The sequence below is a fragment of the Phoca vitulina genome, unplaced genomic scaffold (genome assembly GCF_004348235.1).
Source record: "Phoca vitulina isolate PV1807 unplaced genomic scaffold, GSC_HSeal_1.0 scaffold33, whole genome shotgun sequence".
In the NCBI taxonomy this organism is placed as follows: Eukaryota; Metazoa; Chordata; class Mammalia; order Carnivora; family Phocidae; genus Phoca; species Phoca vitulina.
Window position 1 is genome coordinate 791,958 of NW_022589736.1, and position 17,282 is coordinate 809,239.

The window sequence follows — 17,282 nt, forward strand, 5'->3', positions numbered from 1 at the left end:
TGGGCGCACGTGCCTGTTTAACATGAGACAGTGAGGCAGCCCCTCACCCCACACCCCCCGAGGGCAGCCGGATAGCCGGCTGCAGGCAGGGCCCCACGAGCCCCACAGCTTTCACCAGGCAGAGGGCCACTGAGCTCAGGTCTCTGGAAACTTCTGCCCCTCCCTCATGGGGAGTGTGCAGGCGTCCCAGGGGCCCCTTCCCGGAGCAGGTGTCTGTCCGTGATGAAGGTGGGGGCTGGACAGGCAGACCCCCAGAACTGCGGGCACACAGCGGGGCAGGGACAACAAACGTGTTTACCAGACTTGTCTTGAGTGCTTATTTGGCAGACAGAGTGCTAAGAACTAGAAGTACAAAACTGGTGCGAGGTAAAGGTCTGTGCTTGAGGATCCGGGGTCCTAGGAGAGGCAACAGAGTGGCCGGCCTCCCTGCCTACACTCCCCACACACACCCGGCCCGTCTCCCAGGGAGGTCCTCATGGGCAGGGCCTTGTCTGGATGTCTCTGCCGGACTCCACTTGGCTGCGGTGCCTGGAGTCTGGGGCATCTATGGATGAGTGAGTGAGGAAATGAACCACCTGCCAGCTGGCAAAGCCAATGGTGTGCTCTTCCTCCCAGTGGGACGGCGTCCGCGAGGAGCCGAGCGCTGACCAGCCTCTTGTGTCTCGGCGCAGGGTCGGCAAGCTGGTGGACACAAGCATGGACATCCAAGCGATCCAGCTCCCTGCCCTGCAGTACCAGCACGAGAGGCGGGCGAGCGACTGGGCCGTGGACAGCCACCTGTGTGGGGCCATGGACCCGACCAACGGCGTGGGCTCCCTGATCGAAGACGAGTGCACCACCGCCAAGCTCAACACTGGGGTGAGCACAGAGGGCTGGGGGGCCCCTGAACCCCACCTGTTGGCATCCACGGGGGCCGACGAGGGCTTGCGGAGGCTCAGCTCCCTGGGAAGAAGGTAGATTGCAGGTCACGCAGTCATGGCAGGGAGAAGGAAAACCCGGAGCATTTTTTTTTTTTTAAAGATTTTATTTATTTATTCATAAGAGACAGAGAGAGAGAGGGAGAGGGAGAAGCAGGCTCCCCGCTGAGCAGGGAGCCCGATGCGGGGCTCGATCCCAGGACCCTGGGATCATGACCTGAGCTGAAGGCAGACGCTTAACCATCTGAGCCGCCCAGGTACCCAACCCAGAGCATTTTAATCGGCAACTGTCATTTCCTCTTGTTGTCACTGGGCCGCTCATGAATGATCGAACGTTGCACATGATGCTCACGGTGCTCCGTGTACCGAGGGCTAGCCGTAGGCCTCGTGCTCGCTCAGTGAGGTAGAGGGCAGCATAGGCCCCAATTTGCAGACAGAACACGGGGGGCCTGGGCCCAGGGGCACAGCCGGCGTGTGGCTGAGCAGGCCTCTGACCCTCTGACCCCGGCGCCCGCGCTGGGAGGACAGCAAAGGGCAGCCCTCTGCTCCCATGTGAGCGCAGGCTGGGTCCTCCCACTAGGATCAGGGGAAGGGCAGAGACTTGGCTCCCCTGTGGAACCGCAGCTGGTCCCCCAGCACCTGGCGCCTGCCTGGCCTCCACAGCGGTGAGACCACCGCCCCCAAGGCCACGTCATGTTACTGAAGGAGTTTTGCAAGCAGCCCTAGGGCCTTGGGGCGCATGTCAGCCCAAGGCCCCAGGCTTGCATTTGGACCAGCTGCTGCTGCTTCTGGGTGGGGGTCCCACGCTGGCCTGCGTGGCAGCCGTGGCAGCCATGGCAGCTCGTCCCCTCTGCCACAGCTCGCCCTCCACTGCCAGCAGTTCTGGGCCATGTTCCTGAAGAAGGCCACGTACAGCTTGCGCGAGTGGAAGATGGTGGTGGCCCAGGTCCTGGTCCCGCTGACGTGCGTCACCCTGGCCCTCCTGGCCATCAACTACTCCTCAGAGACCTTCGACGACCCCAGGCTGGAGCTGACCCTGGGCGCGTACGGCCGAACCGTTGTGCCCTTCGCCGTTCCGGGGGCCTCCCGGCTGGACCAGCTGCTGGCAGAGCGTCTGAAAGACATGCTGCAGGCTGAGGGCCAGGAGCCGCGGGAGGTGCTGGGTAAGGGGCGGCCGCGGGGCTCGGGCCGAGTCGTCCGAGCCCGGCTGCTCAGCCCAGACGCCATGGGCATCCGGGCCGGTTGGTTCCTTGCGGTCCCGTGCACCGTGGCATGTTCAGAAGCACCCCCCTTCCCTGGTTCCATCATGACATCCAAAAACGCCTCCAGACGTTGCCACTGGGGGAGAAGGCCATCGCCTGAGTCAGAGGGAGACATGGGGCAGCGTCTAGGGCTAAGGTTTGCCCGGGTGGCCGTGGACCAAGGTTGTCTGTTTTGGGGCCGTTGTAGGTGAAATGCGAAACCTCCATGGCCTTTGTTTGCCGGGCTGGTCACAACGTGCACTGAGGGGACTCAGCGCTTTCTTCCATCACATCAAACCCGAACCATCCACATCCCTGGCGGTGGCAGCCAGACACTGCCCTGGGCTGAGAGCAGGCCTCGCGCTCGGGTTAAAAGGGTCGTGTGGGAAGGCTGGCTCGGTTCACCGCTCCCCTCCCACATCCCGGCCGGTACACTGGGTTGCCAGCAGATCTTGGCAGGAATCAGGTTCTTGTTTAGGAAAAGGCTGAATGCCCCTGGCATAGGCCAGCCCTGCAGTGGGCACTGCTGCTGGGGAGGAACGTGAGCAGCCCTGCCCACCACCGTCACCCGGTTAGCCCCGCTGAGACCACAGTGGGCGCTCTTGTCACCTCCGTGCCCCCCAGCCTTGTTCGCTGGCTGCCACCCAGCCTGGCCCCAGGAATTTGGGGCTCTCATGGCACACGGTGGCTCTGGGGCATTCGGGACATAGCCTCAGGTGCCCCTGGCCTGAGTCCTTCTGGATGGCCGAAATGTCCATTCCCTCGTCAAGCATGCGAGCCCACGGTTTTGAGCACCTTGCTGTGTGGTCTTGTTACACTGTATTTAAGGACATCTGATATTTTTCCTTGTGTAATGACAGCTGTGGCAGGCCGGGGCGGACGGAGCCTTTGTAACTATTAAAGTTAGGGCTCACAGACATGTCCCTGTCCCCTCACTGACCCTGGGTCCCGTAGGGCAGGTGTCCTTGTTGGACCCATTTACAGCTGAGCGAGAGGCAGGGCTGGGGCAGCGAGGGTGTAAGCGGGTGCGTGTGATGCTGGACCATGCAGCCAGCAGCAAGCATAGGGCAGACCCCGGCACCCCTGGCCAGACCCCCTTCTCTCCAGGCGTCTGCCAGGGAGCCAAGTGAGAGCCAGCAGGACTGTCCAGAACCCGAATGCCCGGTCCAAGACCTGAAGTGGGAGTTGGCTGGGGTTCTTCCGGGTGACGAGGGAATGCTCCTCCTCCCTGCACCCCCCTCCCCCAGGCCACTCTTTTTTTTAAAGATTTTATTCATTTATTTGAGAGAGAGAGCACGCGCACGCACAGAAGGAGAGGTAGAGAGAGGAGCAGACTCCCCGCCGAGCAGGGAGCCCAATGTGGGGCTCAATCTGGGGACCCCGGGATCATGACCTGAGCCGAAGGCAGACGCTTAAGTGACTGAGCCACCCAGGCGTCCCAGGCCATTCTTTTGAAAAACCATTTTATTTTTTTCTGAAAAGGTACTTATTCATTCCATAGAAACTGGAACACCAGAAAAACAGGCAGAGGTCCTATCTAATTGCCCCGCCAACGAGGGCGGCCCCTCCCTGTCCCCTGGCCGCCCCTCCCTGCATCTGCTGGCCCACCCAGCGCCCATCAGCTGAGACAGCTCTGCCTTCTTCTGAGCAGCCTCCTCCCTGCCATGCCGGCCCTGGTCCACGGCTGCTCCTTTAGTGTCCGCCCCCAGGGGGCATTTGTGGGGCACAAGGAGGAGCTTGCTCCGCCCACATGGCCTCCTGTGGCTACGGTGTGCCTGCTCACCGGAGTCCTGCAGCCTCAGGCCCTGCTGCTCCCATGACGTGGCTCCTCGGCCCGTGTCCTTCCTGTGGTTCCTCCAGAGCCTCAGGCACACACCCCAGGGGGCTGTCCTCCGCCACTCACCCTGCCATTGTCCCCCCCAGGTGATCTGGAGGAGTTCCTGATTTTCAGGGCCTCGGTGGAGGGAGGCGGCTTTAACGAGCGGTGCTTGGTGGCAGTGTCCTTCAGAGACGTCGGCGAACGGACGGTGGTCACTGCCCTGTTCAACAACCAGGCGTACCACTCCCCGGCTACTGCGCTGGCCGTCGTGGACAACCTTCTGTTCAAGCAGCTGTGTGGCCCCCGGGCCTCCATCGTGGTCTCCAACTACCCCCAGCCGCGGAGCGCCCTGCAGGCCGCCAAGGACCAGTTCAACGAGTATGTGCGCCACCCCCGCCCCCTGCCCCTCTGCCAGAGCCCCACCCCCGACCATCAGGACCAACCCCCCGGGGCAGTGCCAGGGACCACCAAATGGCCATGCAGGTGGATATGGCATTGTGTCTGCCTTCAGGAAGCTTCTGGGTTCTGGCCAGGGAACCCCTGCCCTACATCTTCCTCAGCCTTCCATACTCTTTCCTTGGGTAGCTGGTGAGACCCTGTCCTCCATCCACTGAGGTCTCCGAGGGGGGACTCCTGAGGATTTGGAGGGCGGCCGGGCCCTCTTCCCAAGTCTGTACCTGGCTCTTGCTGACTACTGTCCCCAGGGGTCCCAGCACACGACCAGGATGCAGAACACAGCGAGGTCAGGGGTCGCTGCCCGAGGCAGCTGCGAGTCAGGAAGCCCCATGGACATCTCTGTTCTCAGGCCTCGTCCTGCCCTGATGCATGGGGGACTCTCCCCCACACTGGTGACAGAGCCCCCCAAACCCTGGGACCATCCAGAGAAAGCCCAAGAAAATCAGTTAATTTCAGAACCATCACCCCATGTAGGGCAATTAATGGGGGTGGCAGTTTCATCTTCACGCCCTGCCCCATAGTGGACTGCACTCCGGGCCCTACGCAGACCCTACGCGGTCTTCCCCTCCACGACCTCCACGACCCGAAAGCAGAGACACGGTGGCCGTTGTCTGCCCCTCCAAGAGCAGACGAGCACACTACGGGGTTGGAACCACACCACTCCAGGGCCTCCACTTTGACTGGGCCCTGAGGAGACAGGCCTGCGGGGCCTTCAGACCCGGGCGGGGCAGGGCGGGGGCCGAGCCAGAACAAGGGGCAGCTCCCTCCCGGTGGGTTCAGTGTGGTGGACGGGGCGGTGGGACTCTGTTTTGTGTTTGCAGCGTGAGCAGATAGAACTCTGCACCCGTGTGTAATGTACGGTCAAATGGTCGTTAGCGTGTTCGGAGCGTGGGGCCCTCGGCACACTTGCAGTCACTGACGCACGAGGTCACATTAGTTCCAAATGTGTGGTGAACCCTCACCACCTGGATCTGGTCACATCCCTGGTCACACGAGTTCCAGAGTTTTTTCTCCTGTGATGAGCAGTTTTAAGGTTGTCTCTCTGAGCGACTTTTCAACATGCGATCCAGGATCGCTAACCTTCACCGTAGTCCCCATGTTGTACGCAACAGCCCCAGGACACGTTTATCTTACGACAGGAAAGCCGTACATGTTGACCCCTCACCTGCTGTGCCCACCCCCTACCCCCCACCTCTGGCAACCACCAATCTGTTCTCTGGGTCTACGACTTCCATTTGGATTTGGGTTTTTTCAGATTCCATACGTAAGGGAAATCATAGGGTGTTTGTCTTTCTTTGTGTGACGTACTTAATTTAGCTCACTGTCCTCAAGAACCATCCACATTGTCACAAATAGCAGGATGTCTTTCTTTGTTGTGGCTGGAAAGTATTCCCTTGTGATTAGACCCTGGTTTCTTGATCCTGCCGACGGACACTTGGTTGTTTCTGTCTCGGCCGTTGTAAGCAATGCTGCCACGAACATGTGGGTTTGAGTTTTCGAGTTTCGAGTTTCCGTTTTCCGAGAAAGTGCGATTTCTGGAGTATATGGTGGCTCTGGGTTTAACTTTCTGTGGGCCCTCCACGCTGTTCTCCCGAGCAGCGGCCACCCCCGTGTGCATTCCCACCGACAGCGCACGAGGGCTGCCCTCTCTCCGCGTCCTTGCCCGCACATACCGGACGTGAGATCTCTGTGAGGTGGTCTCTCCCTGCGGCTTTGATTGGCATTTCTCTGGTGCTTCGTGGTGCCCAGCACGTTCTCGTGTGCCTCTTGGACCACAGCGTGATTTTACTGAGTGAGCCGTCACACCCGCGGGAGCCCCAGGACACAGCAGTCACTGCCCGATCCTCCTTGCCCTTCTCCAAGTGGCCTCCGCGCTGTCCCATCTGGGGACGTACCTGCTCAGGACATCTCCTACTGATGGAATCGTATAGTGAAGGGCCTTTTGTGACTGGCTTCTTTCACTTCCAAGGCCCATCCATGTTGTAGTGTGTATCCATAATTCTCTGTTTCCAGCCAAGTAGCATCCAGGTGTTGAAATGCCATTTTTGAGACAGACGGGAAGTCTTTAAGCAGCAGAATAACGCCCCCCGTGCTGGTTTCTGACAACCGATTGCAGAATGTGGGATGCGCCCAATGCGGGAGATGAGCTGCTGGGGGGGGGGGGCTGGCCACGGGGGAGCCAGCCACAGGGGTGTTCTCAGGAGATGTGGAAAGGAGGATCAGTGGTGGCCCGTCACCTGCATGTCTGTGGGGGGTGGGGGGCTGGAAGAGTGGTGCTGCCATCACTGGGGACCAGAAGCCCAGAGGAGGAGTTCTGGGGTGGATGAGATTTTCCCTCCTCTGAGACCCGCTCCCCCCTCCCCACACACACACACAGCTCTGGCATTCTCTCTTAACCCCCGTTAGCAGCTGGGCCGCTCCACCACATGCTTTGGATGGTGACCAGTGACTCAATGAATGTCCCCTGCTGCCTGGTCCCCGCTCAGTCCCTGACCTGCCCTGTCCCCCCAACCCCCCGCAGGGGCCGGAAGGGATTCAACATCGCTCTCAACTTGCTGTTCGCCATGGCGTTCCTGGCCAGCACCTTCTCCATCCTGGCAGTCAGCGAGAGGGCCGTCCAGGCCAAGCATGTCCAGTTTGTGAGCGGGGTCCACGTGGCTACTTTCTGGCTCTCTGCACTGCTGTGGGACCTCATGTCCTTCCTCGTCCCCAGTCTGCTGCTGCTGGTGAGGGCTGCGCGGTGCTGGGACACCCCCCCGCACGTCACAGGGGGCTTGCTCTGGGGCCCCTGCACTGACTGCAGCCAGCCTGGGGTGCATGCCGGCTGCTCAGCCCCATCTGGGAGGGTGGCCGGGAACACCCCTCATCTATGTCTGCACCCCCAGCCTCCGCCCCATGGTGGCGGGCAGGGCCCCAGAGCGGCGTGCCCCATGACGGCTCCAAGTACAGAGGGGCGGGGGGCAGGTCATCAGGGGGAGTCCCAGGGCTGAAAGCCACCGAGCCACCTGCCTCTGTGCCGCCGCAGGTGGTGTTCAAAGCCTTTGACGTGCACGCCTTCACGCGCGACGGCCACATGGCGGATGCCCTGTTGCTGCTCATGCTCTATGGCTGGGCCATCATCCCCCTCATGTACCTGATGAACTTCTTCTTCTCGGGAGCAGCCACTGCTTACACGAGGCTGACCATATTCAACATCCTGTCGGGCATAGCCACCTTCCTCATGGTCACCATCATGCGCATCCCAGGTGGGGGCCTGCGGACCCCCCGCCCCTCACCCCTCACCCCGGGTGCCCGCGGAGCCACTCTGCCCCGAACCTGGGCGGCACCAGCGGGCACTGGGCCAGGCCCCTCTGCCAAATGTGGCCCTGCTGGGCCCGCGGCACTTCCGCCTCAAGGTTTCAGCCGGGAGGGGGCGGGGGGGCTGTCCCGCAGGTGCCGTCCTGGGAGGGCCTGGCACCCCACGTGGGGGTAACACCCGGCTGGGTGCCTGGCCCCCACACACCGCACTCATGTGTCCCCCAGCATCCACTGGTCTGTGCCCCTCCCCACAGCGGTCAAGTTAGAAGAGCTTTCCAGAACCCTGGACCACGTGTTCCTGGTGCTGCCCAACCATTGTCTGGGGATGGCGGTCAGCAGCTTCCACGAGAACTTTGAGATGCGGAGGTACTGCACCTCCTCGGAGGTCGCGGCCCACTACTGCAGGAAGTACAGTGAGTGTCCCCGCGGCCGCCCCTCACCACCCCCCACCCTGCAGCGGGGCTCTCCTGGGGGCGACCCTTGTTCCGCTCTGTGAGGGGGCGCCCCCTCCCCCCAGGCCGCCCCCAGGCCGAGCCCTGGGTCCCTCTGCCGCCCCGGCATCTCTGTATCTCCAGCCTCCCCCATCTTTCTCCTGCAAGGACGTCTGTGGTTGGATTCAGGGCCCGTCCCAAATGCGGGATCTCACCTCGAGACCCTTAGCTTTTTACATCTGCAAAGATCCTTTTTTAAGTGGGGTTGCTCATGGGTTCTGGGGGTTAGGACGTGTCGTGTCGTTCTGGGGGCCACCTTTCAGCCCACCACATGCCCTTCCAGTGCCTGGACCAGTCTTCAACTGTGGTCAGCAGTCACCTCTGTGACCATGGGGGTGAGGTGGGGGGGGGTCACATCTTCACGTCTCAGTGCAGCCCCGCCCCTCCCCCCGAGCAGGGAAGGAGCGTGGGAGTGAGCAAGTGAGGGCATGACTTGGTCACTTGTCACAGGCACCCCTTGCAAAGTAAAACTGCTCACAGATGTCGGCAGTTCTTGGGGCTTCTGTGAGGCAGTGACAAGCACAGGGTGCAGCCTCGGAAGACGAGTGGACCCTGTGCCCTCACAGCCTCCGTCGGGGGCCGGTGTGCAGGCACCTGTGGGCCTAGAGAGGGGCTCGGGCTGGGACGCGGGGTGAGAGTGCACGGGGGGCGGGGGGGGCGCACAGGGCGGGGGCGCATGGGACGGCGCGGGGCAGGAGGGCGTGGTGCTCACTCCCTTGCCCACACAGACATCCAGTACCAGCAGAACTTCTATGCGTGGAGCGCCCCGGGGGTCGGCAGGTTCGTGACCTCCATGGCAGCTTCTGGATTTGCCTACCTCAGCCTGCTCTTCCTCATCGAGACCGACACGCTGTGGAGGCTGAAGACCTGCCTCTGTGCCTTCTGGAGGAGGCGGGCGCTGGTGAGTGGCCCCCGGCACTCCCCACACCTCCACCTCCCTCTGGCCTGGGCAGGTGCACGCACGGGAGGGCCGCCGTGCTCACCAGCCCCCGGGCTCTCCAGTCCCGGACCCTGGGGTCCCCACAGCCTCCGTCTTGGCAGAGGCTGTCGGGCCGGTAGCCCTCATGTTTGTCACCTACCTCCCGTCCCACAAACGCAGCCTGGGGCAGAGACTGCACTGGACGGACACAGGAACCCAGGGCGGGGGGTCTGCTCTGACCTGTGAAGACCGCTCCGACAAGGAGCTTCTGTCCACATAGTACAGCCCCCCACACCCTCACCCGAGGCTCTTGGCTTTCTCGGTGTGTCCTGCACCGTCCTTGCTCCTTGGCTGTCTGTATCTCCTTGGTGCTCATGTCAGCCCTTAAGTCCACCAGCTGTCCTTGTGAAAGCCCTGAGTCAGCACACCAGCGGTCTTAGAGACCCCCGCCCTTTGTCCCATGGAAGAGGACACCCTGAGCTGGAGCTCACCTGTGTGGTCTTTTTCCGGAACAATTAGACGGAAGCGTACGCTCGGACGTCAGCACCTCCTGAGGACCAGGACGTGGTGGATGAACGGCACCGGGTCCTGGCCCCCAGCATGGACTCCCTGCTGGACACACCTCTGGTTATCAAGGAGCTCTCCAAGGTAAGGTGGGCCTCCCCACACGGGCCCCGGGCACCCCCCTTGGCTGCCTGCAGGCCCCAAAGCCCGGTGTCCCGCAGGTGTATGAGCAGACGACGCCCCTACTTGCCGTGGACAAGATCTCCCTCGCAGTCCATAAAGGGGAGTGTTTCGGCTTGCTGGGTTTCAACGGAGCCGGGAAAACCACAACTTTCAAAATGCTGACAGGGGAGGAGACCATCACGTCTGGGGATGCCTTTGTCGGGGGCTACAGCATCAGCTCTGAAATCGGGAAGGTGGGTGCAGCCAGAGAGGCGGGAAGAGGGGGCCCCGTGGAGGCAGGGATGGGGCTCGTTTCTGGCTCACGGTGCGTGGACAGGAGGACGAGGTGGTGACTGGGGCCAGAGCAAAGCAATGGGGAGGACAGAGAGGACAGGAAGATAAGAGCCCCCTAGGCCCGAAGGGCCCAGGCCACAGCCTCTCTCTGAGAAGCCGCTTCTCTGGCCCCGGGGCCGTGATGCTCACAGCACTGTGCAGTCCATGTGCACAGATGGATCATAACGGTGCCCTGAGCTGCTCAGACCAGGCATTCCATCAAGAACCACAGCTGGGTAAAATGTCAGTGACAAAGCCCATTGTTAAGAGCATCATAGAGCCCGATGCACGGTGAGGAGCCCCAGCCAAAATTCTTGAGCCCCTAGAGGCACGGCAGGTTCCACCTCTGCAGAGAGCACATGGTGCTCCTGGCCCCCCGGGCACAGGTTTCAGGGCCTCATTGAGTGAAGGGGAGAAACCGAGGCCCGGGGCCCCCATGGTAGGGTGTGACATGAGACTTTCTCCACGTGGGGCCAGGTAAGGATGAACCAGGCTGCCCTCCCACTCTCTGCACCCCTGGGGATTGGGTGGGGGGGTCCTCTGTGTGCCGAGGGGAGGAGCAGAGCGTGGGCCAGGGCCTTGGGGCAACCGCGTGTCCCATCTGGCAGTGGGGGCTTCTAGTCCGCCATGCCTGCAGAGTGCCGCCCACATTGTCTGGAGGAAGGCCTTCCTCTGAGGCCCCCAAGAAGCCCCAGACAGTGTTCCAGGGCCTGTGGGCAGTTCACACACACTGAAAACAAAGGAAGCATAGCCCCGTGTCAAGAACCCGAGGGAGAAAAAAGCCCAGCACTTTAGATTTGCCACCGCCAGACCCGGATTCTAAAACAGCTGTGTTTACCGTGTTTAGAGAAACAAACAAGATTAGACACACAGGCAGGAAAGAGAAACCATAAACACGTCTTAGAAGCTGGAGAGGGAGGGGACTCATCCATTTGTCCGGTCTGAGCTCCAGGGGGTGGGAGAGCACGGGGACCGGTACTGAGTGATGGGGCAGCGGCAGAGAGTGTTCCCGGGCGGGCTGAAGCCTAGGAGCCCCCAGGAGGGTAAAGAGAGAGAAAACCCCGCCTGGAATCCACAGACCAGCCCCAGGCTTGCCGGCCCCTCGCCTGCTGCTGCAGTAGCCGGGGAGACGGTGCGGCTGCATGGGGTCCAAGTGACGCCCGCCCCAGAGGCGCCGCCCGCAAACCCCTCCTTGATCAGCGGGAGCAGAGGGGAAGGGCTTACATGTCCCACGCCTGTTTAACGTCTCATGGGTGCAGGAGCAGTGACGCAGACATCACAGTGATGGTGGCCTCGTGCTCCTGCCCACCCCGCATGCCGTGGCCGCATTGGCTCTTGTAGTCTCTGGCGCCTAGGGGTGGGGTGGGATGTGCGCCCGGGCGTCCGCGAGCTGGCCAGGGCCCTCCGGTGTCCCTGACAAAGTGCAGCATGGGGGCCGCCGGGGCTTGTCCACCGCCGGGCCGCCCCACACGGATCCGTTGGGAGAAACCTGGAGGAGCCCCCCTCTGACCCGCTGCACCCCCTGCACCCCACCTCCAGGTGCGGCAGCGGATCGGCTACTGCCCCCAGTTTGACGCTCTGCTGGACCACATGACGGGCTGGGAGACGCTGGTCATGTACGCCCGGCTTCGGGGCATCCCCGAGCGCCACATCGGCGCCTGCGTGGAGAACACGCTCCGGGGCCTGCTTCTGGAGCCACACGCCAACAAGCTGGTCGGGACGTACAGGTGCGGCTGCACTCCGGCCCCCTAACCGCCCCGTGCCGCAGTGACTGCCGCGCCCCTGGGGTGGAGTCTGAGTCTCCCTTACCGTAAAGCTGGGGGCAGCCAAACGGGTCCAGGGCCAGAGCTCCCACCTGTCTTTCCAGGATGGGATGGGGATCTGGCGGCATGACCCAGGCAGCGTGGGGCGGGGGGGGGAGGGGGGGCTGCCCTGCTGGTTCCTGCCACTGGGAGGCACAGCCAGGCCAGGGGGAGGTCAGGCCTGTCAGGCCCCAGTCAGCAGAGACTGACGGTGTTACCATCCTCTGTGTGGGTGTGGACTGACCCCCCAGCACAGCTTTCCTTGGGGCCCCCAAAACCACAAGGTGGGCTTTCCAGGCACGATCCCCTCATTCCTGTTCACCCGGGGCGCTCTGGGATCACTGGGCCCAGTCTGATGCTAGGACACAGGGAGCCTGTGCTAATTACGAGCCTTGCCCCCTACACTCCCCCCCTGCTCCCAGCGGTGGCAACAAGCGGAAGCTGAGCACAGGCATCGCCCTGCTTGGAGAGCCTTCAGTCATCTTCCTGGACGAGCCATCCACTGGCATGGACCCCGTGGCCCGGCGCCTGCTCTGGGACACTGTGGCACGGGCCCGAGAGTCGGGCAAGGCCATCGTCATCACCTCCCACAGGTAGAGCCGGGGTCTCGGGGGGTCAGTGGAAGAGCCGGGACGAGGGCTGGCCGGGTGGGGCCGGGCGGACAGAAGACCTGTCAGCAGCTGGTTCAGAGTCTGTGAGGAAAGTCGCCAGCTAGCCATGTGGGCCACCCTCTGAACATGGGAATCAGGAATAGTGTGATCTGGCCGTCGACACCGGCCCCTCTGCCTCAGCCTTTGACACGGAAGGCAGGCGTCGGTATCCCCCGGCCCCGTGTCAGGCCTCTGCCCTCTCCCCAGCATGGAGGAATGCGAGGCCTTGTGCACCCGGCTGGCCATCATGGTGCAGGGTCAGTTCAAGTGCCTGGGCAGCCCACAGCACCTCAAGAGCAAGTTTGGCAGCGGCTACTCCCTGCGGGCCAAGGTCCGGTGCGACGGGCAGCAGGAGGCGCTGGAGGAGTTCAAGGCGTTTGTGAACCTGACCTTCCCAGGTGAGGGCCACTGCGCAGAGGGCATCTGTGCCTCACCCCTGCCGAGTCCCCCGTCCCTGAGCCCTGGGAGGAGGGCTGTGACTGCATGGTCCCAGGCCCTCCAGCCTGGCCCTCACGGGCACACGGTGTCTTCTTCATGCAGGCAGCGTCCTGGAAGATGAGCACCAAGGGATGGTCCACTACCACCTGCCCGGGGATGACCTCAGCTGGGCCAAGGTGAGTGTGGGCCCTACCAGCCTAGCTGGGGCTGGGGAAGGCCCTCGCAGCCGTCACTCCTTCTGTGGGGCTTCTAGGCTCCTTCCAGAGAGGAGTCTCTTACAGTTTCTGCTCTAGCACTCATCCTAAAATCTGCCGGGTTCGGAGGCTCATTTGAGTCAGAAAAAAATGGGTGCAAAAAGGAAACTGGCCCAGACAGCGTGCCCAAGTTTGCACTCCGAGCTGGGAAGATTCGGGGGAAGCCTGGCCCCCAGGGCCTGCTCGTCCTGCACAGCCCCCCTCCTCCTCTGGGGAACACGGGGCTCCGGCTGGGGCAGGGTAGGACCTCTGGGAGCCTTACCCCCCCACACCCCCTGGGGCCAGAGGACTCCCAGACCAGCCAAGGTGCCCCCACCCCTGGGCTTGTTAACAGCCGCTTTTCTGCTCCTACAAGGTGTTTGGTGTTCTGGAGAAGGCCAAGGAGAAGTATGCCGTGGACGACTACTCTGTGAGCCAGATCTCACTGGAGCAGGTCTTCCTGAGCTTCGCCCACCTGCAGCCACCTGCCGAGGACGAGGGGCCATGAGGAGCCAGCAGGCGTGGGGCAAGTGGCCGCACAGGCAGGCGTCCTCCCCCTCCGAGTTCATCTTATCCTGCACCTTTATTTCCAATCACCGTTTTCTATAATGGACGCAAGAATCAAGGCACAGTGGGGACCAGGATGTCGGAGCCCTCACGCTGGGAATCAGCATGCAAACATCTGTGTCCAAGGCAGTGGCCAGAGCCCCTCTCTGGAACTCGGGACCCAGCAAAAGCAGCCCCGCAGCCACGTGCGGGCGAGCCTTGGGGTCTCTGGGCAGAGAGCCCCTCGGGACGGGGCTGCAGCCGACCTGGGGTTTGCATTTCCTCAAGTGCTCACGAGACGAGCACCAGTAACAGCCCCATGTCTGCACACAGCATGGAGCCTCCCAGGGGCAACATGGGGAGCCAGCAGGACAGCGGGCAGCAGGGCTCGCCAGGCTGCCCGGAATGGAGAGAATGTCGCCTGTGGCCGTCCACGAGGGAGGTGCTGCTTGTGACCACACCCTGTGGTCTTGGCTTCCGGGGGGCCTGGGAGTCGCTGCTCCACGGAGCATGCTCTCGATGCCAGGCAGGGCTGACCCCACGCCCGGCGCCATCACACCAGCGTCTCCCAGGGTCGGTGGGCTTGGGGAGAGAAGGCAGTCCTTCATGCCCGAGGCTGGCTTCTGGAGAAGCCACGAGCAGGAGGCCAGTTAGGGACCACTGCGGGACCAAGGGACCGTCTATGGAGGATGCACCTGACACGCGGTGACTCTGTCCAGAAAATAAAGTCCGGGAGGGAACATGACCTCGGTCTATATGGAGTGACTTCCAGCGCTCACTGCCAGGAGGTGAAGCAGCCAGGCCAGCAGGTGCCAGAGCGGGTTAGACAGGCCCCCCCGGCAGGTCCGCGGTCCCCACCAGGAGGCACGAGCACAGGGTCAGGGTGGGCGGTGCAGACCCCCGAGGGGCGGGAGGCCTCGGACACCAGAGCCATTCGGGGCTTTAGGCAGAAGATTCTTCTTCCGCATCAGCTTCCTTTTTATTTATATGCTCGTATTTCTGACAGTTTTTTTAAGATTTTTAAATTTATTTGAGAGAGTGAGTGTGCGCACAGAGGGAGAGGGAGAAGCAGACTTCCCGCCAAGCAGGGAGCCCAATGCGGGGCTCGATCCCAGGACCCTGGGACCATGACCTGAGCCGAAGGCAGACGCTTAACAGCTGAGCCACCCAGGCGCCCCATTAGTTTCCTAAATTTCCACGATTTGAATCTCTGCTTTCTGTATTCCCTTAGGATTCATAGTTCTAAAGACTTGTTGCATCACTTTGATCCTCTAGGACAGTCTCGCGCATTTTTATCAGCCTCCCCAAGCTTAGAATGCCGCAAAGTCTCCAGTAGCTTTCTGTTCCCCTCAGAATTCCTTACACCCTCATCGTTTAGTTCCACGTTATAAAACGTAAACTCAGGGGGTGGTTGTGGCCCTGAACGTGCCCCACAGGAAGCAGCTTCTGGGAGGCGGGCCTGCGCCGCTTCAGGGTTGCTGGGGTTGGCTGGGCGGCGCAAGGAGGGGCAGAGCCGGTGGCCCCACTGCTCCACGGCCTGAGCTTGCTTTTCAGCCTGTGTGTTAGAGATTTTTAGAAATCTGGCTTTTTTTTTCCTTTGAGGGCGTGAGGAAAGGCATTCAAGACTGAAGGAACAGCATGTGCAAGGCACACCCACCCTGAATCAGATTGCATTGGTCCAGAGAGAGGTGCTTCGTGTGACGGGACAAGGAGAGAGGGCTGTGGAGACAGGCAGGATGAAAGAGGCCGTGGTCCTGACCAGACCCTTCTTCGGAAGACCACCAGTGGCTGGAGAGAGGGCAGGGCAGGGCTGAGCTGCCGCAGTGGGGACCAGAGGGGCCGGTGTGCTGCACAGTCGGTGAGAGCCCGCAGGGCCCGGGGTGTCTGTGGGACGAGCGTGGAGCACTGCAGCCAGGCAGGAGGGACCCCAGGAGTCCTGCTGGAAGGGGCATCGCCAGGTCATCCGCAAGGCTGCTGGACACCCAGCACAGGAGCTGAGAATCCTTGAGGAGCCAGGAGTGGGGCCTGAACCCTCTTCTCCCCGAGCCTAGCTGGTTTGGTTTGAGCTGAGGCAGCTCCGGGCCCCAAGATGGGGAAGGAACCACGGACAGACACCCCAACAGGAGAGCTGACCTGCTTCATCCCCCATCCCCAGCCCATCCCTCTCCTCCAGGCTTTGGGGCCTTGGGGGCAGGGGCCAGGGGCTGGGGGGGGGTAGGGGAGGAGGGTGACGACACTCCCAAGGGGCCCGACACCCACGCGAAGGCTGAGGAGGTCTGTGGAAAATCCGGCCCCGTCCAATGGTGTGACTCAACCCAAACACAGTGGCCCGTCCCTCAGCATGACAGTGCCACTCAGAACGTGGCCTGACGAGAGGAGGGGGCAGATCCTGCTGGGCCCAGGCCTGGGCCTCAGGCCAAGCCCCTCCACTGCTCCCCCCTGGGGAAGAATGCCAGGCAGCAGGCCACAGGTCCGCTGCCGCGTGTCCAGTGGACCCCACCCCCGGCCACAGAAACAGCTCCCGAGGAGCGAAGGCTCAGCCTGCTGGCCGCACACACCAGAAGGCGGGGCCCCAGCAGTTTAAAAAAAGACCAGCGTTTATTTCTCTGCCGAGTACAAAGTCCAGAGAAGATGGGTCTGGGCGTTGTGTCACCATCAAGGCCTCAGGGAGTCAGATTCCATCTGCCTGCTGTGTCCAGGTGGAGACTCCCTCTCAAGGTCCTTTCCCGGGGTCAAGGTGTCCCTGAGGCTCCAGATGGAATGGCAGGAAGCAGGAACAGCAGGAGGGCCCAGCCCCTGGACATCGTGTGCGTCTGTGTCTGCGTCACTGACCCGCACACAGGCAGGGCTGCACCAGGCGCAGTGAGCTGGGACACCAGCTGGGTACCCCAGATAAAAGCCAGGCTCCAGAACACAATCCCAGCCTCCACCACAACTGCAGTGTGCAGACTGGCATCCTCGAGGGGAGCCCCACCAGGCATGCTCTTGTTGCCCGCCTGAGCTGCTAAGACCCCACCTCACTTAGGAAGCCCCACAGCCCAGCAGAAGTGACCCACCCCCCTGCCCACCATGGAGTGTCCTGGCCCTTTGGTTGCAACAACACAGAAAGGCAAACTGGAGTTTTTTGCTGGGCAAATGCCAATCCCAGATATTCAGTCCAGGACTCCAGGGGGAGCTGAGGTCAGCTGCGTCTCGGGGACCCTCAGCCCCGTCTCAGGAAGCAGCTGACGGACTAAGGCTGATGGAGGAGTGAGCCAAGGCCAGCACCTGGAAGGAAGGCTGGAAGGCGCTGGTCCGAGGGTGGCCACAAGCTGCCTGGGGATGACCATACCCCCCAGGTGAAGGACGACCTGGCCCAGCCCGCCTGGCCTGGACCCACGTGAGCCCAATTCTTTGACCACATAGAGACAGCAATGTCCCAACACCCCAGACCTGATACCTGCAGGGCCAGAGCCTGGAGATGAGGGGCAAGGG

The 17,282-nt window shown here is 62.1% G+C and overlaps 1 protein-coding gene across 5 annotated transcripts in view; it reads left to right on the plus strand.

Annotated features, from left to right (window-relative positions):
• Positions 1-15,921, plus strand: part of ABCA3 (ATP binding cassette subfamily A member 3) — a 41,800-nt gene extending 25,879 nt beyond the window's left edge. For 3 of the 5 annotated variants that reach the window (XM_032425713.1, XM_032425715.1, XM_032425716.1), the window contains 14 exons: positions 672-858; positions 1,777-2,080; positions 4,082-4,355; positions 6,955-7,159; positions 7,459-7,678; positions 7,985-8,143; positions 8,950-9,122; positions 9,660-9,788; positions 9,866-10,060; positions 11,679-11,866; positions 12,364-12,534; positions 12,799-12,989; positions 13,132-13,205; positions 13,639-14,767. In XM_032425713.1, coding sequence (XP_032281604.1) covers positions 672-858; positions 1,777-2,080; positions 4,082-4,355; positions 6,955-7,159; positions 7,459-7,678; positions 7,985-8,143; positions 8,950-9,122; positions 9,660-9,788; positions 9,866-10,060; positions 11,679-11,866; positions 12,364-12,534; positions 12,799-12,989; positions 13,132-13,205; positions 13,639-13,770 — 2,602 coding nt within the window. In that variant the 3' untranslated portion in view covers positions 13,771-14,767. Of the gene's footprint in view, positions 1-671; positions 859-1,776; positions 2,081-4,081; positions 4,356-6,954; positions 7,160-7,458; positions 7,679-7,984; positions 8,144-8,949; positions 9,123-9,659; positions 9,789-9,865; positions 10,061-11,678; positions 11,867-12,363; positions 12,535-12,798; positions 12,990-13,131; positions 13,206-13,638; positions 14,768-15,410 lie in introns of those variants that run through there. The other 2 variants (XR_004301958.1, XM_032425717.1) reach the window with 2 other exon arrangements.
• Positions 15,922-17,282: the final 1,361 nt, after the last annotated feature.